The sequence below is a fragment of the Zonotrichia leucophrys genome, chromosome 12 (assembly GCF_028769735.1).
Source record: "Zonotrichia leucophrys gambelii isolate GWCS_2022_RI chromosome 12, RI_Zleu_2.0, whole genome shotgun sequence".
NCBI lineage: Eukaryota > Metazoa > Chordata > Aves > Passeriformes > Passerellidae > Zonotrichia > Zonotrichia leucophrys.
Window position 1 is genome coordinate 16,524,783 of NC_088182.1, and position 24,149 is coordinate 16,548,931.

General features: G+C 39.8%; 1 protein-coding gene across 3 annotated transcripts in view; it reads left to right on the forward strand.

The window, feature by feature from the left end:
* Window positions 1-24,149, forward strand: part of IARS1 (isoleucyl-tRNA synthetase 1) — a 96,409-nt gene that overhangs the window by 20,731 nt on the left and 51,529 nt on the right. For all 3 annotated transcript variants that reach the window (XM_064723822.1, XM_064723820.1, XM_064723821.1), the window contains exons 9-14: window positions 401-488; window positions 3,647-3,707; window positions 5,774-5,869; window positions 10,338-10,460; window positions 11,868-11,959; window positions 16,189-16,287. In XM_064723822.1, coding sequence (XP_064579892.1) covers window positions 401-488; window positions 3,647-3,707; window positions 5,774-5,869; window positions 10,338-10,460; window positions 11,868-11,959; window positions 16,189-16,287 — 559 coding nt within the window. The remainder of the gene's footprint in view (window positions 1-400; window positions 489-3,646; window positions 3,708-5,773; window positions 5,870-10,337; window positions 10,461-11,867; window positions 11,960-16,188; window positions 16,288-24,149) is intronic.

Below are 24,149 nucleotides of genomic sequence, written 5' to 3' on the forward strand. Positions count from 1 at the left end.
CATGAAGTGCAATCATTACCTCACAACTTAATAATATTGATTTTATGTACTCATTGTCCATCTTCCAATCATTTCCCTCTGTTTCAGTTATAATTTACTGAAACTTCTCAATTGCTTTTTGTTTGACTCAGCAATATTAGACAAGGATTTCTGATTCTGCAACAACCAAACACACTGAAAATCAGTGGCCTGGGTTTTATCTTGTGGTTTCTGTTTAAACTTAGCCTTTGGAAAGTGTTCCCTAACTGGCTGAGTGGAGAAAAAGTAGCTGGAAAGTAGTAAAGGATTATTTGGGCAGTTTTATTGTTCCAATATCTTGCATACATTGAAAGGTTTCATGATGGTGCAAATGAGGGGATTAAACAGATTTGTGAAACTCCTGTTTTATTTTATATTCTAGATAAAGCCACAGGGAAGATTTACATTTTGATGGAGTCCAGGCTGGTGGCACTGTACAAATCTGACAGTGAATATCAGATACTTGACAGGCAAGTACATAAATTATTATACTTGCTAGCTTCCAGTGTTTTTCTAAATGTTGTTAAGAAGATGGATTTCCCTGCATCTGTGTTTATATTGCAAAAATCTATAAAAGGAATTGAAATTTGCTGAAACAAACTGGTCTTGTATGTGAAGCTACAAATAGAAAAAAAGTTTCATTGGGTCCCTGTATTGTAGTGGGGAATAAAGGTTCCATAGTCCACCCTTCTCCTTTGTGTTTAGATAAAGGTAAAAGTTTGAGAAAATGCTGGAGGTGTGGTCCAGGTGCCTTCTTCCTTTTTTACACATGATGTAAAGATTTAAAGGGGAATGGGCAAAGCAACCCCATTGGTTTTAGCAAATAAATATTACTTCTCTAATTAGTGGCAGCCATTGCTTTCTGCAGGGTGCTTACTCATCTTGATTAGGTGGAAAAAGAGGAATTATTTGAGAAGTCAGGCTGGGCAGGGGGTGCAGGTATTAAATTCTGTAGCTCTTTAGACAAAATGTCTGCCTTGGCTTCTCTTAAACATTTTGTATAAACCAGCAGCCTGTTGAAGAGGTCAAATACAACAAATATTTGTTTGTTCACTTTATTCAAACAAACAAACCAGGAAACCCTATAAAACCCCACATAACCACAATAAAAAAATAAAGACTAGAAATGGTTTTGAGAATAACACTCTTCTTCACTGGCATCAGTTATTTCTATTTTAGTCTTTTTATCAAGCTGTAAATTGAAAAAGTAGAGGATATTTCAGCTAAGCAGTTACATGTAATCATTAAATCAGGGAAATGCAGAGCTGGAATGTTTAAGATGTTTCCTGTTCTGATGGTTCATACTGTGACAGTTGAATAATTTTAGATTTCTGCATTGATTTCTGCCCTTCCCCCCTCTCTGAGAATGCTCTTAATCTGTCCCTTGGTCTGTACCAATGTAAGCTGCTGTTCAGTTTCTAGGATGATGTTCAGCGCTCTCATTCTTCAGGCTTGGCTGAACTTGTGATCTCTGGAGTTCTTCCCTCCCCTCTGAGTCATCAGTGGAATCATGAACAGTGCCAGGCTGGTCCTGCCAGGCCCCACTGGGCATTTTCTGTTGGGCTGATACTGAATTAACCACAACTTTCTCTTCAGGTGCTGGGGTATCCTCCAGATCCATGTTTGTGTGTGTTGGGATGATAAAGTGTCAAAGCTCTCACTGACGTTGAGACCTAAATTTGATCTGCTTGCTTGCTATCTAAGCTGGCAATTCTGCCCCAAAAATTTTGGCTTTGTGTGGCTTGTTCTTGACAAATCCACATTTTATATTCTTTAGCACTTCTCTTACTAAAGACTGTCCATCACTTGAAGTTGAATCAGGTTGTTAGATCTGTCTCAGTGGTTTTTAGGTCCATCAGTGCTTCAGTTCTCTTGGCAAATACAGATATTCTGTTCCTTTTTGGTCTTTTGAAACCTCTTCAGTGTCTAAAAACTTCTATCAAAACCATTTTATGTTTTTAAGTATTTTTAAATACATTTGCTTTAGGCTTAAAAAAGAAGCAAGCTAGCTCATATATTAAATTTGTTGGTCTGTTGTCTTTTATTTCCAAATTCTTCTTTTAATGCAACATTACAAATTTAACTTCAGTGTGACTGCAGTCATTCTGTATCAGGAGTGCACAGAACATTTTGGCCTTCTTTTGATGTGGTGTCTGCATCAGAAATTGGAAGATTCTGCTCTTTAAGGCAATCATGCACATTTCAGGTGTTGTATTTATGTCCCTGACTAATGGCATTTCTAACACCACCACTCACCCTCTCCAATCTCTGATTATTTTAAAATTTTTTTTAACCTCTGCCCATCTATAAGGCTGCTGGCAAATCCCTTTGCAGAGCAGTATATTTTAATTCTTTTTGTTTTAGTGCTATGGTCTCTTCTCAAGCTGATTTCTTTTCTGGTTTTGGTCATGCTCCAGTTTTTCTGTTATGTAAAAATTAATTTTCCCAAATGTGAGACAATTAAAAGGTAGCTGGTAGTTGAATGGTTCTGTGAAAGATTTAGATCTACAAGTATCTAAATTCGTGGAAATGAAATTCACCACTTCTGCTCTTTTTTCTTCCTTTAGCTCAGTTTTAATTTCTCAAGCAGTCAGGCCCTTGAGGGAGAAATTGGTGGAACAAAATCTATAGCAGGATCAGGCTGAGGTCAGGGAATGGTCTGATGAAAATGTTCAGTGTGTGAAGTCCCCTGAACTGGCTGCTTTGCACTCATGAGTGGGTCTGGGTGTATAAACCCAATTTTGGCCATTCAGTGGATTCCTGTGTTATTTAGCAGAGGTGGGATGTGATTGTTGAGCATTTCCCTCCCCTTGTGTAAGACTTCAGTCCTTTGGCATATTAAACATTTAATTTCTTCACACTGATTTCCCTGGTTGTCTCTTTTTGGATTCTAAAGAATCCAAACCAGAGATTTCTGATTTCCTGAGAGTGAAGGATTGCTGAAGTGATTTTAAACAAATCTTGCTGCTATAGCTTAGGTCACAAGAAGGCACCATTGTATAACTTTTCAACCTGAAGTCCAGAACTTTGATAAACAAAGTATTTCAGATCCCACAATGAAAATCAGGAATGTGATCCACAACCTCTACCTTTCTCTGACTTGTGTTAAATAAGAATATAACTACTTCATTTTTTTTTTTTAAGCCAATTCTGGTGCTTCACATTCTGTATCTGTGTGGCTGAGCACTGGGATGCTTCTCTCTCATCTGATCCTGATTAAGCACCTCAAACATTCCTAAGGCTGTGTGTAATATAAAAACATATAAACCATCTGCAAAGCTGAGGCTTAAAATAGACATCTCCCCTATTCCTAGAGGATATGTTGTGTGTGCTGAGCTGAGTATTTACCATACCAGCTTTACCATAAGGAGCTTGTCATTAATGCTTAATTCCTTTATTAATTTACACTGATTAATTGAAATCTATCAGGTACAAGTTGCTGACTGGTGGCAGAGATGCATAAAAGACATTGGTTTTTCTCCAGGTTACCACAGAGGTGGGAAGTAAACTTAAGGAAATTCTTTTCATCTTCTGAAATCAAAATTCTGTCAGGGAGGTGAAGAAACAAATAGAAAAAAAAACAGTTTTCAAGTTGTTAATTTATGTTCTTGTAAATCTTTCTCCTCAGGTTTCCTGGTATTGTTCTTAAAGGCAAGAAATACAAACCACTCTTTGAATATTTTATTCAGGTAAGATGAACCGCTTTGGTGTTTGATACAGGGTATAAAGACAAAAATAAAACCCATTCTGAGTATTCCTTGTTCATATTATAAAAAGATCTTGGGTTCTAATAACAAACTCCAGATTGTATTAAATAGTGAAAGTTTGAAAAACAGTGTTGATTATTTCTCTAATTTTTTCCTTTAAGTTTTAAATATACTCAGAGTAAACACTGGTTGATAAATAGAAGTTTAATTTCACATTGAAGAGAAACTTCAATACATATTAACAAGTACATATTAACCAATATTCTTTAATTTTCTCATCTGGTGAGTGTTGTCTTCCTCCTAAGCCCAGCTTTGTCTTCACAAGGGAATGACTTGGATAACAACCACAGACAGGTCATATTTCCCACTGAAGATTTAAAATCCTTTGCTACAACCCTACTGATGTATCAGATTTATCTGGATGCAGCTTTTCAGCTGCATTAGGTCTGGCATCATGGATGATAAAAGAATATCTAGAAACAGGAGTGTTCCTAGAGAATTTTTCTAATTTTTTAAAAAAATCTGATTAAAAGATGATTAAAATCTGATTAAGAGGTGCAGCACTGCTGGCCAGGCAGCTGGGAACTCCTGTGAGGGATTTGGCCATTTGAGACATTTCCTGCTCCTAAAGATGTGCAGGAGTCAGCAAAGGTGGGAAAACCTCTGCAGGGAGCAATCTCTGATCTTTCTAGAGGAAAGTCAAACACAGCTGAATGTGGAATATTGGACTGTGCATCTGAGGGTTGGAATGGATGAATTTTGTGAGTCCTGCTGTACTTGTAAGGAGCAGATGGGGGCATCTACAATTTTTTATTTAGAATGGAGATCTTATCTCAAAATAGCTCCCTTCAGAACAAGCCAAACCTAATATTTTGTAACATATTTGGTTCAGCTGTGACTGCAGTTTTTTTTTTTACTATTTTTGTTTTAAGGAATAATAAACCCTTTATTTTTCATTATCTGTATATTTACACACTGAAAATTGTCATATCTTTTCTTAGCAGATTTTTTCTGGATTTTCTCTTCTGTTTTTAGTTGGTATTTACCATGCTCTTATTCTCTGGAGGAAATAAGGAAAATGTGTGACTATAAAATCAAACTTTTTATTTAATTCAGAGGCATAGGGGACATACAGAAATGCAGGGAAATTTTTGTACCTTTCTTGGTTGTCTCCACATTCAGAGTATATTGATTTGAAGTCTGTTAAGCACAGAACTGTGTGAAGAGCTGTGGCTTGAAGAGTAATTGACTTGGAGGCCTTCTGGAGAGGTGTGAGATTTAATCACACTTGACACTCTTTAAATGAAGTACACACGTGTCTGGGCTATGGGAAGCCATTAAGTCATGGCAGGGATGTCACATTTTACTGTGTCACTGATTTTTGATGTCATTCTTTCCTCTTTTGTGTGGCTCTTGGCTCTGCCACGTTCTGAACAGCTCTGTTTTGCTGTATGTGTGTTAATAAATATCAAAATAGAAAAATAAAAATATTAAAAATGAATAAATACAATATACAAGATACAATATATAATATACAAGATACAATATATAATATACAAGATACAATATATAATATACAAGATACAATATATAATATACAAGATACAATATATAATATACAAGATACAATATATAATATACAAGATACAATATATAATATACAAGATACAATATATAATATACAAGATACAATATATAATATACAAGATACAATATATAATATACAAGATACAAGATATAATATACAAGATACAAGATATAATATACAAGATACAAGATATAATATACAAGATACAAGATATAATATACAAGATACAAGATATAATATACAAGATACAAGATATAATATACAAGATACAAGATATAATATACAAGATACAAGATATAATATATAATGTATAATATATTGTATATATAATATGTATTGTGTATATATGTATATATAATATTATATATTATATATATATGAATTATATTTATAATAAATAATATATTCAATGAGTAAATATATAGTAAATAATATAGAAAATACTATTTTTGTGTTACAGTGCAAAGAAAATGGTGCTTTTACTGTGGTGGTGGATGGTTATGTGAAGGAGGAGGAAGGCACAGGGGTTGTCCATCAGGCTCCCTATTTTGGTGCTGTAAGTATCAAGTACACTGTGGTGTATCTGTGATGGGAATTTTGGCCAGCACACATTGCTGGGTTTTCCAGCTCCTGGGGACTCTCTCAGGGTGAGTGATGTTCAACAATCTTCTCATTTGCTGCTAAAAAGTGTAAGAATGTCATGTAGCTTTCCATTCTCATGAGCTCTTCCATTAGTGCCTGTGCTAGATGGAGATTTTTGTGTCTCCCTCTGGAGTTTGTGTTGTGTTGTGTGAGCTGAACTCACCACTGGATCTTTTGGGTGTCACTGAGCTCAGCTTTTCTCAGTCTGCAGCTGGAGCTTTGGGAAGGGCTGGTCTGTGGCACTGGTAGTGAAAACTGGCTTTGCTAAGTGTTGATTTTGGTTGGGAACAGCAGTTCTGCTCAGTGTTTCAATTTCATTACTCACTGGGCTTTTAGAGAATGAGAAAATGCTTTCACTGCTTTTGTCCTGAGACTTTATCCCTTGGTGTGAAAGGATTTTGTTGCACTCCATTCTTTTTTTTTGTTTCTGTCTTTATTGTTCCTTCTCTCAGTCGGTTCTTTTTTAAGGCTAAGAGGAATAATTTGTCATGGATTTAATAATTTCAGTTTTTAGACACTTGAATTAAATGCACTGTTTTAGGCTCATTGTCCTTTCTGTAGAGTGTCCTGTCTTCAGCCATTATCCAAAGATGCCCTCAAAAAACTTGCAGTGCCTAGCAATTAGCAATCCCTGGACCACGAGCTCTGTCATAATTTCCAGAGAAACTTGGCATTAGCAACAGGCCTCTTTGTATTCATGTGAAATAGCCCATCCTCTTCCATCCTTTTTGCCCTGCATTTTGCTGAAGGGAACATCCATTGTGGTGGTGTTTCCCTTGTCAGGATGATGGTTGATATGAAAAGATGTTCCAGCTTAATATAGCTCTGAATAAAGCAAATTAGAGTGGGTTGTGTTAGCAGTTAATGAAGGAAATGGTGGTGGCTGGTCAGTGTCCTCAGGAGGGTAAATCCTGTCCCACCCAGGAGCTGAATCCTGGGTGTTCCAGAGGGTGGGAGATGGAGGGAAGGAGGGGAAGGAGCTCTGGAAGAAGCTTTCCCTGCACAGGAAAGAATCACACAATCCCTAAGAGTGGTTTGTGTATTTGCACAGTCCAGTTAAATTTATTGGAAACAGCTTGTTGGAAAGCTTGATTGGCCTCTTAGAGCAAGGGTTATCTGCCCTCTTTTATTTGATTTTTTTAATAAGCCCACTGAGTTTTGTAAACACAGAGGAAAAAATATTTTTCTTTCTCTCCCCTCTGGGAAATCAGCAATTACTTGTAAAACATTTTTTTTATGAAAAAAACCTGACAGTAACAGTTAAATGCTTCACAAAGAAAAAAAAAATATAAAACAGTGTGGTGAAAAAGTGCACAGAGATCACCAACAAAACCTTGCAGTCATAGCTAAGGAGAGGTTTGATAATTTTGGTGCCTGAGTCAATGGGCTGTGCTGCCTTCACAAGGAAAGTGCACAGTGTGTGTCGCACTTAAAGCTGCTGCCTTCTTTTTGGGGTGCATGTAATTCAGTTTTGATAGCCCCTGGATTATTTCTGTTCAGAAAAGCTCCCAGAGGTGCTGGTGTAAGCTCAGGATTTCATTATTCCACAGCAGGCTCTGTGCAGAATCCTGCTGGTATTGCTTGTTGGCCTTTAGACAGGCTTAGCTGAAGGAGAGGAGATGGTTCATGGTAGCAGGCAGGGTTCTGTTCCTGCTTAATTGGCTCCTCTGCACCTTCCTGTTGAGGTGAAGGTGAATAGAAAAGGAATAACTGCACCAGGATGGTCAGAGGTGAGGAAATAAAGCACAGTCCTTCACAGCAAGCCTTGAGTTTTGTCTCTGATCCTTCTCATCAATATAAGTAAGTCCCTTTGATAAATAAAATTGGAAAGACAGGGTTTTATTTACTTATTTATTTGAAATCCCACTTACTGATGTATGTTCTGTATTGCTGATAGCTCAGCAATGTAACCTTCTCCAAAAAAATAGAAAAGTAAAAATTCACTTCCATTTAGTTCCAGGTGTAGTTTCATTGTCTTGTGTGATGCCTTTGCCAAATGCAAGCTGCCACACCATATCAGAGCCCTCTGTTATTTCAGTTCAAAAGACATCAAAATTAAAGCTCACAGAACAAGACAAACGTGTATTAAAAATGCTGTAAACTCATTGTACCTCCACATTAACATGACACTGAAGTTCAGCTGCTCAGGTATTTCATCATATGCAGATGTACCTGCAGTCAACTTAAAAGCTTTAGTAACACTTGAATTTGCATACAAATTTTTAATTTGCAATACTGCTCGTGCCTGCTCAGGCTGTGACACACAACTTTCACAGATCTGTTACTGATGCACTTTATTTTCGTACCTGACACTTTTGGCAAAAGTGATGTTTGTTTTTGCTAAGAGGTGCTGAAGGTGAACATTTGACTTCGTGTTCCTGTTATTTTGTTAAAATTTCACATAAAAAGCTTTTGATTTCTCACAAATGAGCTGTACTTATTAATTTTGTATATTACAACTTCAATGTGTTATCTTTTGAGGGATTTTGAGGTACAGGAGTGACCACTGTAACTCCTATCCTGGAAAAACCTGATGTTGATCTTGGCTTTTATGTCAGCAGTAGTGTTGTGTGCCAGAAGCTGTCCTCACTCTTGGACAGGCTCTTCTGGGTGACAAGGGCAGGGGCAATAATTATGGGATGCTTTCTGCAGCTGCTGGGCAGGTGTCCTGGTTTAGGGCAAATTTGGGAGAGAATTTCCAAAGGGGGCCTTTCCAGACAGCAAACCCAACTGGTTTGGGAAGGATTCCTCAGAGAGAAGTGGAAAGAACCTGTTTATTTAACAGGCACAGCACCCCCAGCACACAAAATGAACAATACAGGATGACACCACACTGAAATTCAGAAAGTCTCCCTTGAAGGTGGTCGCTCTGTTATCAGTCCCTCCTGTGCTGGGGCAGCTGCTGCAGCCACAAGGTGCAAACTCTGCCAAGGTGTTGGCAGGTCCCAGAGTGGAGCAGGTTCAAGTTGGCCCAAAAAAGGAAAGGAGAAACAGTCCAGGAAGAAATTTGGGCTGTTTAGCTAAACTAGCTAATGAGCAGAAGCAAGAGTGAGAGCAAAGTGAAAAGCCAAGCAAAAAGCAAAAGCAGCACCATGTACTGCCCTGTCTGTATGTCCTGCCACCTGTGGGGGAGTGGCTGATAAGAAAGCAAAACAAAACTTTTTCACTCTTCAGAGCCAGTCTTGAAGGCACAGAACATGATATCCAGCATAAACAGAACGGAGGAATGGGGATACAAGCATCCTAACATCACCCTAGGACAACAGGGCTGGGAGTGCTGGGGCTGCAGGGATTCTGTGTGTAAGGCTTTGGTCCATGAAGCAGCCAACTTCCCCATCTGTGGATGGATTGCATCCTTGTAAAACACAGCAGGTCTGGCTTAGGAGAATGGGAGCCTCAGGGGCAGTGGGGAGAGCTGGAGGGGCTGGGTGAGGCCACAAAGGACATGGCAGCCCTGCCCTGGCGCCCCTGGGTTGGTCAGGGCCAGGGAAGGAGAGCTCAGGGAGCTGTGGAGCCCTGCATGTGAAATGTGCATTTACACCCTGTCCTTGGGCAGCCTCAGAGGGTGCTGGAGGTGCAGCTCCTGTGAAACAGCTGCTCTGTGTCCTGGGTCAGATACAGATTTACTGTCGCTTCAGCCTGGAAGGTAAAATCTAAACTTTTCTATCCCCCTACTGATTTTGTTTTAATCTTTTCTCCGATACCATTATTGTTCAGTCATGTTCTGGAAAGTCTGAAGCAACTCTTGGTTTTTTTTTTTTTTTTCCCTTACTGCTACAGGAAATTAAAAATTTAAACGGAGACTGGCCAGGAAAAAAAACTATGATGTTGTCCATGTGTGGTTCTTGGTCAGTAGCATTGCCTATGGGCCAAAACTGATTGAGAAATACAGGTTTAAGGGCTTTGGCTTGTTAAGACATTCAGAAAATGGGATTGCTTATGTGAAATGCCAGAATTAGATTGATTAAAACAACCTGCTTTCTGAAGAGGCCCCTGAGAGCTGGGCAGATCCATGCTCAGGATGGAGTGATGGATTCCTTTGCCATGCAAGGGTTGCCTGAAGCTGTTCTCTCCATGGGTGTGTGTGTGCTCAGACACATAAAATACGTGTGTGTATATGCACTGATGTGCACAGAAACACATCCACATAACCCCTGTACTAGGGCACAGTCTGAAGAAATCATAATTTTCTGCATGAATAAAACTACAATCCTGTAAAAAAGGACTTTTTCATAAGCACTAGGGATTAGTGAAGCCTGAGTATTTTGCTATTCTTGCCCAGTCATCACATTTTCTGTTGAATATTTCATTTCTGTTTCAAGGGATGGATCTCATAGCCAGTATTTTGTATTCTTACAGCTTGCTGCTTGTCTCTTTTGCAGGATGATTACAGAGTCTGCATGGATTTTAATATCATTCAGAAGGACTCTGTGCCTGTGTGTCCTGTGGATGCATCAGGCTGCTTCACAGCAGAAGTGACTGACTTTGCTGGGCAGTATGTGAAGGTCAGTGGGCCTGAAATACTTTATTCAAGATACCTTTTATATATGGTAGAAGCTTTATTTTTTTTCCCTCGGTGGGCTTGTTTTCAATGTGTGACTGGTATCTGGATAAATTAAAATTTGTTTTAACATTTGTTTAATTTGTTTATTCAGCAGCTGAGAAAAAAGTTGAAATGCAAGTAATGTTTTGGTGAGAGGGTAGAGGAGGATCCTGTTTGCAGCTCTCACTCACTCTGAGCTTCTCCTGACACAAATGTCGTGTCCAGAGTCTCCAGGCACGCCTGCAGGGCCTCCCTCACCTCTGGATGACTCTGGATTTCCAGGTGCCATCACTGAGTTTCTCCCAGGCAGTTAATGTAATGTGACCCCCTAAAAGGGAGAAATTGAGTCATTTCCCCACTTGTGGGCTGTGCTGCAGTGGGAATTTACTTGCAGCAGATGCAGGAGAATCCCTGGAAAAGGAACCCCCAGGAACTCCACATTGCTGCAGATACAAATCCCTAGCAGGGAGTGCCTCTTAAATTCCATGTCCTGAGAAAACAAATTGCTTTTAGCCCTGCTGCTCCAGTTTGATAGCAAAGCAAGTTCTGTAAACAAATGCAATGCAAGATTTTACAGTCTTTTCCAATTAAGTTGAGGATTCAATCAGCTATCTTTCCTTCCTGCTTTATGCATTAAGGCAAATAAGAGGACACTGGAGGCTCCATGTTTAGCTTCTTGCTGGTAAAAATCTGAATGCAAGGCTCTTGGAAAATTATCTTATGATACTGAATTTTCCACTCGTGGATATTTGTATTTTTTTTTCCTTAGTGTCATATTGACACTTGTATGTTCACTAGATTGTCTTAAATTACCAATATACAGCTTTCACTTCCAGCTTAGCATGAAATCCCAGTTAGTTAGGGAGTTACTGTGAAATATGCTTCAAATGGTGAAATTCAGTCACTTTAGAAGAATGTGGTATCAGGAAGTTTAAATATTAGGTAAAAAGCACTGTGTGATTTCCTGCCACAAAATTAGAAGACTTAGTCATTAGGATATTAAATAATGTAGTTTCTGGCTTGTATTGGTGCTTCAGAAAATCTGAATTTTATACACAGTTGTGTGTATGTGGAAAGAGAGTTAAGGGTATTAAAAGACTGATGCTTTAATTTATCAATTTTAATTTATCCATATAGCAGAGACACATTGAAGACACTGTAAATAAACAGGGTTTGGAGAGCAAATAACTCTGCAAATTTAGTGTTTTACAGTGCCCCTGCAGGAAATTATAAACTTGATAACAATTTTGTGTGTATGTGTGTAAATGCTGGGTTATGCATAGATTTTTTATAAATTAATTTGAATATCTGAGACAAACCCTGTGGTAGCTTGGAGCAATGTGCATCCCAAGGCCAATGTGTGTTTCAGGATGCAGATAAGCACATCATCAAATGGCTGAAGGAGAAGGGCCGGCTCATCCACAGCAGCACCTTCCAGCACAGCTACCCCTTCTGCTGGAGGTAAGCTCACCCCTGCCCCTGCCTGCAGCTCAGCTTCCCAACACACAAATCCTTCAGCTTTCTCCCATATTTTCCCCTCTTTGACTTAATTTTCCTGCCAAAACTAAAAGTAACACAAACCGAGATTATTAATTCAGGAGAGCTCCAGTTTTGGTTTAGTCATCAAGAAATGTTTCTTTTTTTTGCCATAAAAGTGATGAATTTAGGTGTAGTGCTGGAATTTAGCTTCTATTTATGGTTTTAAATGTAGTTTGTGTTGCTCATTTCTTGGTGTAGAGCTCCTAACTAACCACCTCTTGTAAAAAAGGTTATTTTTTAAGCAGCTGAGTGATGGGAAGGGATTTTTTCTGATACCCTTTGAATTGTATCCAAATAAGCATATCACAGAAGGTCTTTGGATGTTTGTGTTAAAGCTTTGTATGTTTTGAATAAAATGGCTAAAATGTAGCTCTTTTGAATCTTGTAAGATGACTTATTTCTTTGAAAGAAGCCCAGTTGCTTAAAATGTGGAAGCATCTCCCTAGGTGGAGGTCTCTGGGGGAAGTCTCCATGTGGAATTCTCCATGGGCCTTCAGTGTCAGTGAACAAACAAGTTTTGGTTCTGAGGAATACAGGGCTAGACAGATTTAATCTAGAAATGAAGCTTGTTTTTATTAGTGTCCTCCCTGGTTTGAAATTTCCATGGTTGCTGTTGTAAAAAATCACCAAACAATATCAAATTAAAAGAACCTTCAGTAACCTTTTAGTAGAGTATTAAATTCTTATTATGAGCAAAGACAGACTTAAATTAAAATATCTAATTTAATTATCTGAAATGGCTTGAAGATTTTAAGTCTTATCTGATGTATACAGCACCTGAACTGAAATAGCTGTGATAAAAGCTCATCTCTCTGTCTGGCTCTGACTCTGCCAGGTGAAGTGTTCTAGCAGGGTACATTTATCTTTAATTTATAACAAAAATAACCTTTGCTTGCTCTTGAGCAGCAGGATTGGTTTGTTTCTAGCAGCTGCCTGGAGGAAGAAGGGAAATTGCTCTTCAAGTGGTACGTCCTTGATGATTTGGGACAGCTTTTGAAAAATGGCAGGCCCAAAATCAAGCAAGGCTTGTGTTTTTCTTGTGCAGCAACTCAAATATCCAGTCATGGCCTTCTGAGGCAAAAGCAGGGATGCAGAAGTGCTGATTCTGTAGAAGATCCTTAATCCTGCCACTCTGTTGACATTTTTGTTGATGGATGATAAGTTGCAGGCAGCACCTAGCAGCAAATTATCCGGTGGGAAGAACCGAACAATGGATTCTACTTGAAAAGCTCATTTCACTGCCATCACAAATCAAACCATAATTGGAATATGCTAAAAGTAGAAGAGTAGTTCTTAACTTTGAGCATAGTTATAAGTTATATTGATTAATGGAAGAAAACTTTGCAATCAGACTCTTCTTAATGTACTCCTGCTTTTCCCTGAAACCAAGCGGTTGTTGAATCCTTGGGATGTTGAGAAATTTGCCTTTTCTTTTTACATATCATGAAATCAGGATCCTTCTCTGTTTAGTAACTTTCTGTCAACTAAACTTTAAAGTATGAAAAACACAACAGCTTGGTAAGGACAGAGTAGATAGTTTTCAGTTAGAATTTGTCTGTATTAGAGCTGGTGAAAATGGAAGACATTGGTCAGAACTGGAGATCTTGGGAGTCTTGAGATCTTGGGTGTCCCTCACAGCTCCTGCCTGCCATTCCTTTGGGAACAGTGTTGGGAAGCTCCTCCACTGGCAGATGTGGAGCTTTGACTTTTCCAAACGAGTAAGGCAAAGCCAAGAAGCATCTTGATAGCACAGGCTCAATTATTGATCATTTCATTCCTAAATTACAAGACAACTGAACAGGATCACAATTAATGTGATTTGATTCTTCTGATGTGTTTCTATAGGATCTGTCTGTAAGGGGAACAAGACTTTGTTCAGTTGGGACAGAGAGGAATAGTAAGGCAGGAACTTTGTGAGCATCAGACTTTGATTTAAGGTCCTTGTGTTGATGGAAAACAAAACCCAGCAGTGAGTATTTCTCATTTGATAGCAATGAGTATTTCTCATTTGATTCTACAGTAAAATCCAGTTGGATCTGGATTCCTCAACCTCCTCACCAGTCATGAGGGGCATAAACATGGGAGGTGTCACTGCTTGGGCAGATTTTACTGTTTTGTTCTCTGCAGTCTCCTGCTGAGGCACTGCTTGGTAGTACAGCCAGAAGAAAAATACTCAGGGAAACTTTGTCCTCTCCCCTTTATTGTTGCCTTCATGTAGGAGGAGCAGAGCCCCGGGGGTGCTTGGAGAGGTTATCAGTTGTTATAACCTTGGTGTTGGGTGGGAAATGTTCCCCTGCTGGGCCTTTGGTACAGATCTCCCAGCCAGCCCCACCTGCTGCTCTCCTCACCATTGTCCCAACCTTCCTTTTCCAACATGTGAAGATCATGTGAGAAATTTTAAATATAAATTTTTAATATCAATTTTTTATTCTCCTTGTTTGCACTTACTCAAGATCTTGTGATCATCATTCTTCAGCACGTCTGAAACAAGATATGCTGAAGAATGATGATCAGTGAAATCAAAACACCTTGTGGCTTGGGGAATGCTTGCTTTTTTACTGTGTGAGCAGTGAACTCAACTGTTCCCATTTTTTAAATTAAATTAAATTCGTAGCAAACCATCAGGAGGTTTGCATTTAATAGCTAGGACACAACTACATTATTATTACTTTGAGCTTTCACCACTTCCTTTAAGGTTATGGGTACTTTAACACCTAAGCACATGGAATCCTACAGCTATAGTTAAAATGGAAAGTCCTTTGAAGTATAGTGTTAAAAGAAACAATGTGTTTTTTATTGTTGGGCTTTGTGCACTGTGAGTTCAGCTTTTAAGGTCTGAACAACCTTTGCTGTGGGTTTTCTTTCTTTTGTGGGTCAGGCAGGTGCACCTTTAGCAAGTGCTGGCACAGTAGCAGTTTGAATTTACACCATAACCTGCAGTAGTTGGTGGATTTCAAATGTGTTCTTGCTGTGGGTATAAGTAAAATGAATTAAACTTTGGCTGTTTGTAGTGCTCACTGCACATGGGAGATAACAGGAGTTTCTCAGGTGAATTTTTGTGTATTGCCAAGTTCTGAACCAAAGTGACTCAAACAAAAGTAATATTTTTCAGAAACATTTTGTGGGGTGGATTGATGCTAAAGGAGAGTGAGCTCCTTGTCTCGGTGTTGTTTTCTCCTCTGTACCCACAGATCCTATCCCCTAGGGCTCTTCTCCCTCCTCAAAATGGAATAATGGGGTGGATGGGAAGGGTTAGAAATGTCTGAGCCCTGGCAGTGACCTGTGCCCCCGTTGGATCCCAGGAGCCTTCAGAAGGATGTGCTGCCTGAACAGTTATTCGAGACCTTAAGCAGTTATTGTGGAACTGATAAATCAGAGCCTGGGCTGGGACACTGCAGTCAGATGCTTGGAGATACTGATTTTCCCAAGCAATTTAGGAAATTGCTCCATCTGTGCTCTGGCCAATTGTGTTTCCATTTCTAAGCAATCCCAAGTTGTGAAACTGCTCTCCTCCCATAAGAATTTTCTTTTATTGCTTATTGAAGTAAGGAATATGTTAAGATATATTTGAAACTTCTTTTATATGCTTATCTGGATTTCTTGCTTTCCCTCTCCTCCTGGAATAGAACTTTTTTTCTGGTTAACCCTAGGTGTTGTTACTTCTTTATGATTTGTGATTATTATTTTAAATGCAAGTAGTAAAAGCACAGCATAATGTTCCCTGGCTTTTCAGGCTCATGTACACATAAAAAGTGATGCAGAATGAGCTCATGTGGAAGACTGAAACATGACTCATTTTAATAGTTACTGAAGTTCATCATGTTGTACTATGTAGGAGCACAAATTTCAAATTCAAGTATCGTTTGAACATTCTCATGATTGCTCTTGCTATACAAATTCCTTGAATTACTGGGTTTGAGGGCTGTAAAATATTTTTTCAGGACTGGATTTCAGAAAAGTAGCTCACATAAGTGTAACAGTTTATGTAATTTAACAAACCAAACAAACCCCAACCTTTAACTGTGATAATATTTCAGCAGCACTCTGTGAAAAGGAGACTGTCATGTGCAAAAATAAATATTAAAGAGCACTTTATAAATAATGTAGCATTTAAGATTGTGTTTGTTTCTTTTATTCCCTTCCCTGCACAGGTCAGATACCCCGCTGATCTACAAAGCTGTGCCCAGCTGGTTTGTCAGGGTGGAGCACATGGTGGAGAAGCTGCTGGAGAACAATGCCCAGTGCTACTGGTAATGTGTCCTGCAGAAATCTGATTTATTCCTTTCCCTGGAGCTCGGGGTTGTGTGTGCTGGAGCTCTCCAAAGCCATTCCCCTGTTCCCATGCTCACTCTGCTTCATATTTCCACTGCTTTTCAGCCAGTGCTGCTGGGACCGGTTCTAAACAGTGTTTTATCTCAATTCTATCAACTGAATAGATATTGAATATTTCCTAGTCATTTACAGGGAAATACACTACAGGGTCATTAAAAGTGCCCTCCAATCATGGTATGCAAACCTAAACAATGCAGCATGAGAGAAACTGCAGAGGAGAATCATCCTGCAGAAGCAGAGATGTGCTTCCCAAAAGGCTCCACCTGAGGCAGTAATAGAGGCAGCTTAGTGCTGTGTATATATTGTTCCAAATTAAACCAATTTTTAGACAAGTTGTGTGTTTTTTCATCTAGTTATTACAGATAAGGTTGATTACTTCATCATAGGTGCATTTGAAGAAAAAATCCACACCCACTCTCCCCCTAAACAGCCACAAAAAGCTCAACCCAGCTGCCTTAATTGTTGTAGGTAAACTCAGTTACACAGGTTTAAAGAAAAAAATTCTATTAATGGCAAAAATGAAATCTTGACATGTATATAGGGAGTGTGATAAATACTTGTGTGAGATTTGTGTAGAAAACAGCAGATGAGCTTTAGATAACAACATAAATTACAGTAAAAGGGGACTGTTGGTGCTGGTGGCCTTGTAGGGAGTCAGTCCTGGGTTTGTGGTGTGTCAGTAACAAAAGGACCTTATCTTCTGCACTTTCATGAGCTGCAATTTTATTTCCCTTCCTGCCATCCATCACTTGTGCCTGGGAGGCTGAGACCTCCCAGTGAGTGAGGAAAACTTGGAGATTCCAACCTCATTCAGTCTTTCCTTCTGAGGGCTGCAGGGAGAGCTGGGATTCCACCCCTCTCCCACCTCATTTGCCTCTTGGAAAGGTGACTCAACCTTCAGTGAGCAATTACAGCTTGTGCTGCCTTTTTTTCATGGACAGTAGCTGGCAATTAAATTCTCCATGAGCAGCTTTTGCATAAGTGCTGACGTGGTGCAGGCAGTGTAAATCCTGGGATGTGAGGGAAAAGTCAGTGATCCAGAATGGAGCCTGCCCAGAAATGCTGCAGCACAAGCCCAGTCTGCCTGTGTCAGGAGAGTTTAGAGATTAGGGAGTGCTGTTTTCTGTTTTCCACAGCAGAACATACTGTGATCCTCCTTTGGGGCAAAAATAAGCTGGAGAGGGGGTGAAAGTGTTTGTTCTTAGCTTTAATTAGCTTCCTCAAGATGCTTTCACTGTTGGGATGACAGTAGACCTGCATACTTAATTTTCACATGAACAGAAGAAAAAATGTAATGATCCTGTTCAAAAGGGCTTGAATGGATGGGTTTTGCTTTTCCAGAGGCAGAGCTTCAGGAAGGAGCTGCTGAGTGACCTCCATTCATCCAGGAGACATTAATTAGTGAGAATTACTGCTCAGTTTGAGCCTCATGCACATATTTGGGGCTCAGTGGTGTTTTTGTAAGTGCTGATAGGGGGGATATCAGTGGAAGCAAATGTTGGAGCTGCTCCTGCAGAGGTTGGGTGAGAAGAGCAGGCAATGCCATCACTTGGCAATTTCCAAAATGCTTGGAATTACAGGAACCATTTGTCCTTTAGGCAGTTCCTGAGTCTGAGCACAATTCCATAATTGAACATAAAACTGGTTCCTCAGGACTCCTCTTAAAACCATGTAGTCTTAGGGATTTTGGGAAGCTTTTTGTTGGGAATGTAGCTACAAGCAGAGATGTATGATCACAGAATTATTAATAAATAATATGTATTTCCAATATGTGAATTCATAGTAATTTGAATACTAGGTAATCTTGAAGTTTGCTTTAAAAATCCAGTTTTTATAGAGAATAAGAGAGTGTTTTTGAGGTTTTCTTTGTGTGTTCTCCATTGATGCCAGTTTTGTTTGGGCTTGTAGCTTCTGAAGTTGGCATTGAGACTGCTGGCCTTCTGCAGTATTCATTTATTTAAATTTTGGGAACTCCTTCCTTCCCCAAACCTACTTTTTCTGCTTTTGAAGAGACTTGATCTCTGAAAGTGTCACAGGAATAATATGTAGCTTTTTAAAAATTTATTTTTGGACTCTCTGGGGCTTCAGCATGTCCTGAAAATGAGAAAATTTGGGATAAATGCTTTTCAGACTATATTAACCTTTACAAAATGGGTTTGACTGCATTGCTTTTTTTATTCCTCCAAATGACTGATAGGTATATTGTCCCTTAAGAATAGCTGCCCTCTTGATAGATATCCTTTCTGATGAAATAGATTAAACATACTTGGACAAACTTTGCAACCTGATTGCATTTCTAATTAGTTTTTTAGTGAATTACCCAACTTACAAGGCCACAGTCATTCAAAATTTATTAAAACCAGTAAGTCTATTTTCATTTTTCAAAATGAATTTAACTATCACTTCCAATAATGGCTGCATGAGTAATGTGCCAGCATTTTTGTAAAACCAGAAGCCAAGAAACCCTCTCTGCTCTGTTGCATCCTTATTTCAGTCAGACTGGGAATTAACTTGTGCTGGATGTTGATGAAAATGCACAATTGGAACAGTATTTAGGGGGCTGTGCTTCAGCCTTTAATTGAAGTTCCCTTACTGAATGTTCTTTACTGTGTAACTGAGATCTTATTTAAAGAAAATCCAAATTAAAAAGATTCTCTTCTGTTTGGCATTCAGGCACCCAGTGCTGCTGTATTTGAGATGAAGAGGGGCAGATTTGGCTGCTGTAAAATCCAGACTTTGTCAGATCTTGGCTTTCTATTCTCTTGATAAGGAGAGCTGGATGCAGCACCAAGGTGCTGTCTGGATTTCAGCCTGAATTGTTGTCGCCATCATTTTCTCAAATGGTTTGTTGAAAGAGCATTTTTTATGTACCCACAGACTAAACCAGGCCATGTTAGATTATAATTACAATATAGGACTAATTCCTGTCATCAGTGTTCAAAGTTGGTGTAAATTGAAAATTTATAAGTTACTGTGAGCAATAAATCACAGTACAACTTCTAATGAGAATTCCAAACTGTTGTAGCTCATCCTTCTGGCAGTGGATGTTTTATTTCCATTCTTGCAGACTGATAGAAAAGATTCTGTTTAAATTTTAGCTTTGAACTCTTTTTTTCTTTCTTTTAAACCCCCCCTCACTTAAAGTTCTCCTTCAGTAACTCCTGAAACATTGACCTGTAGCTGTTGCCAAGTTTCTGATGTTAAAGACATTGTGCAGTTCTGACATTGTTTGCATAAGATGTGCAGCACTTGCAGGAGTGGAAAAATGAGCATCAGTGGAAGGAAAGCAGTGATGGGAGACAGTCAGGGACTTCAAAGCAGCCAAACCTTTTGTTCTGGCATCTTCTCACCACTGAAGAACTCAGGTGCTGTAATAGAGAGCTTGATGTATGGTTGAAGGTATTATTTTCCTGACTTCCATCACTTAAGCTGTTAGTTCTTGCTGGAAATGCCACCCACAGCACATTTCTGTAGTGAAATTAAAATGAGAGTTTTGCACTCACTCCCTGCAGCTCCAGCCCAGGTGCCATCAAGCACATCAAACCCTGGAGAAGCTTTCACCCTTGTCATTTTAATCTTTGACCACAAAACTGTGTCCCAGCTGTGGAAAGGTGAGATGTGATCAGGAATGGTGCCTGTTTGTGTCACAAACCCCGAGGCTGTGCAGGGCATGGGCTGTGGAGCCACAATAGAAAGCAAATGTTTATTTTACTGAACTTGTCATTTTTGCTCACGTGAGGAATCTGAGTCTGTAGCAGGGCAACAGGATTTTAAGTCATAACGTGATTATAGAACAATGGAAGAAAATCAGTGAGTCCTTTTTCCTTCTTTTGCTGCGTATTTTTGTGTTATAGAAAGTCTCAGGACATTTTCTTTCTTAGTTTGTTAATATTAATACATTTCATCTGAACAGTTTTAAATCTATGGTGTGTGTAGATTTTTTCATTTTCTTTAGTATCACCATGCAGTTGTAACTCTTCTTTTTGAGTCATCAGTCACACTTTTCTTACTGGGGAATCGTGACTACAGATGAGATCCTCCCTCTAGTAGCAATTGTGATGTGTACAGCAACGTGGAGTCACTAGATGGCAACATTTCCCGAGGAAAAATCCAAATTACTGCCATTGCCTACAGCAGGAGGTGGAAAAAATTGCTGCAGGGTTAGCCTTGTGTTTGTCTAATTTAGAGAAGGTTTTATTACTGTCTGTTAGCAGACATGGCTGAGGATTAGAAGTGAATTTGGAGGCTTGTTCACTGGGTTTTGATGGCTGCTGTTCTGCTGTGCCTCAGTTTTGCTGTTTGCTCTCTGAGGCTCTGGTGCAGGGCTTGCTGCTGATGCCATGGATGCAGAGGCACCTCCAGCCCCACTGAAGGGGCACAAGGAAAAGCTGCTGAAATAAACCCCCCAGATGCCAGTTCACTAAGCAACTCCAGCACAATTTTCTTGAGCATCTGATAAATCTGTGACATGAGCAGTGTGTAGAATGTGTGCCCCTGTCACAGGAATGCAAATGCATTGATAGATGTGCATTGAGATGGATCCTGGGTGCTGATGCCCTACAAAATACTTTGTGCCAGCAAATGTTAGAACATTCCCAAGGAAACTCCGTGGCTTGTGGCTGCAGGGTTGTTGATAAGATAAGGAGTTGATCAGGGTGAGCAGGGGCCTGGCTGTGGCAGGGAGGTGCAGCAGGGTGTCAGGGTGTGTGTGTGTGCCAGCCTTGGAGGTCACGGCTGCGGCCGGAGCGGTGCCGCTGGCGGGGCTGCAGCAGCATTGCAGGCACACCAAACGTGGGGGTTGCCATGGCAACCAGGAGAGAGCAGCCAAGAGAAACGTTGGGAGATGAAAATGATGGAAAGCACAGCTCAGCCAGCCCCTGTGAGCTGCACCATGAGCAGGGTTTGTGGGCTTGCACCACTGCAGCGCTCCCGGGCTGAGGAGCGGAGCTGCTGCAGTGGAAATTCTGCCTGGCACTCACTGACCTTTCCTCCCTCCCCCCATGTTTAATTAGGTCCATGATATAGATTGGTGCTAATTAAAGTGTCAAAAGGCCATGAATAGTTGCTTATTTTATCTCTTTGAATTAAAAACCATTAAAAATCAATTTGAGGGCATGTTGAAGGAGGCTTGTTATTAGAGTAAATTAACATAATGGAATTTAAGCCTTTGTCTTCTAAGGGTTGGTTAATGTTTAAAAAGAAAGCCAAATTCTACACCTAAAATAAAACCCCCCTGTTGGTATGCTAGGAATTTAAATAAATCTGTACATATTTAGTTAGATGACATAGAATAACTACTTCATCACCTTTGAGTTTGCTGATACAACTCAGCTATCTTCTGCAAGAGTAACTTTCTCTTTTCCAGACTTAAAACTGATTCCTGATTTCTGGTGGCACTTAAAAAGTTACCAGCTTGCCAAAGGAAGGACAGATCTGGGACCATCCTCTCAGAACCAAAGCTGCATTAGAGTTCTTAATCTGGTATTAGGTCCCCTAATTCCCACTGCTTAAGGTAGTATTTTGTTTATCAACTTTACAGTCTTAACTCCTTTAATTAGCAATTATGAAGTAAATCTTACCCAATACATAAAGGTGCTGTGGTTTTGCAGGGAATATCATGACAATGAAGAGTGAGAAAGGATTAGCCTATCTTGATGTAATATCTGAAACAGCTTTTCATGTTGAGCTGATGCTAAAACACGAGGCTTGTGCAGGGGCAGTGTTTTATTTTGGCAGTGCTGTTGGTGTTTACAGAACAGAGGGATGGTGCTGCTTTCAGGCAGTTCCTGCATCCTGTGACTGGGGCACGGTGAGGCAGCTCAGAGCACACCTGAGCTCTCAGATGGAATAAGGAGCTCAGTTCAGTATTTGCAGTTGTGTTATGAGCACAAGAAATACACCTCAGAATATATCTACAGTAAAGGAGCAGATGTCTTCATCCTTTTAATAAGTTTCCTTCTGGATGATATGATAATTTAGAATGTTTTTTTTATTTGCATCCTGTACATTTTTCTTCTGGAGACAAGAGTCAGAAAGCAAATTTCTTTATTTAATTGATGCTGTTCTTTGAGTTTTTATTGGTGCTGAGAGCCCACTGGCTCAGCCTGTGGTAGCTCACTGGCAGCAGACTCAGTTCTGCTCTGGGATTGAGCTTGGTCAATATTTGCTGTTTTCAAATCCATGCCCACATTGCTTGTGTCACTTAGGTGCATAGACTGAGAAGGTAAAGAAGATGGTTCCTGTTGTAATAAGTTAATAAATGCTGTTAAAAGGCTGGGTGTTGCTTTGCTCTTCATGGGTTTTTCTGGCTTGTCAAATGGAATTTTTATTTTAGACACGAAGAAAATGAGTAGCTACCAAGAAAGGATGTGGGAGTTGACTGTGCAGAGGACTTAGCAATGCATGAATTAAGCAAAACCCCACATCTGCTTCAAAAATAGGAACAAACAGCCAAAAATGGACACGGAAATCTGCAGCACATGAATAATTTTCATTATCTCTAACTTATATGATAGAGTTTTGATGGTGGGAAAGTAAGATAGACATGAGCATTCAAACAGGTTGGAACTGATGTACTTTGATTCAGAATCTTTTGCATGTATGATTTGGCAAAACAATATTTATTCCTTTGTGTTGTGGAGTTCAGTTCCCTGAACTTTCCAACTGCTGCAGTGTCTGCATGCTGAAGTTTATTTAGTGCCCTGTCCTGGGTGCCAAGAGGAGAAATTGCAATTGTCCCACACTGTTCCACAGCCATGAATCAAGAGCTCCCTGACCTGCTGAGGCAGCAGTCTCCTCAACCTTGCTAAATGTCAGAGAAAGAAGTATGAAATCCTATCTGTGTCATTTTGTAGAGAAATTTGAAGGTCAAACAAATTGTAGGCCAGTTGGGAAATAAAAAAAAAAAAAACCCAACCCAAAAAACCCATTTCTCACAGCTTAGTTTGAGGAGCTGCAGCACCATGGCTTTGGGAGAGATGGGGCTGCTTTGATTTTTCACTTGCAGCCTCATGGAGCAGTTGGGTGCTGGGGTTTGATCCTCTCTGGGGTGTGAAGGTGTCCAGTGCCATCCAGGGCTCTGAGCAGGCACAACTGGGCACAGCCAAACTCAGGGGTCACCAGCAGGAACCTGAGCTTTGTGTGTCAGCCTGAAGGGGGTTGTGATGGATGTGGGGTTAAACATGAAAAATGTGTGCATTGCCATATGGGAGAGGGCTTTTCATTTCTCTTCCAGCTGCCTTGTGTAGGTGGAAGAGTAAAAAATGTTTCCTCAACTAATACATGCCTCTGGCAGGATGGTATCTTTATGAAAATTTAACAGGAGAAATATACCAAGAAAATATCTAAGAGTAGGATGAAAAGAAACTGAAAAACTCTATAAGAACACTAACCTGGAATTGGTTTAAATAAAGATCAGGTGTTTATAACAACATCATTGAGAATACTCTTTTTTCCAGCCTAATATTTAATATTTAAGTATTAGGGAAATATTTAAGTAGAAGGTGCCTCTGATTTTATGTTTTCCCCTGTGATATGTAGGTATGTGTTAAGCTGAGCTCTCTGGAGCTAAATCTAGTGAGAATAAGTAAAAGAAATGGGCTCCAGACTGGAAGGGCTGTGCCTGGCATGGCTGTTCCTGCTGCAGATCCCTTTTCCAGCCTGATCCCAGCTGGAGGCTGTGCCTGCCCTGGGCAGCACCCATGGGCAGCATCTCTGCACAGGCAAACCCAGCTGCTCTAAGTAACACTTCCTTTGAGTGATGGGCTCAGAATGGGTTAGG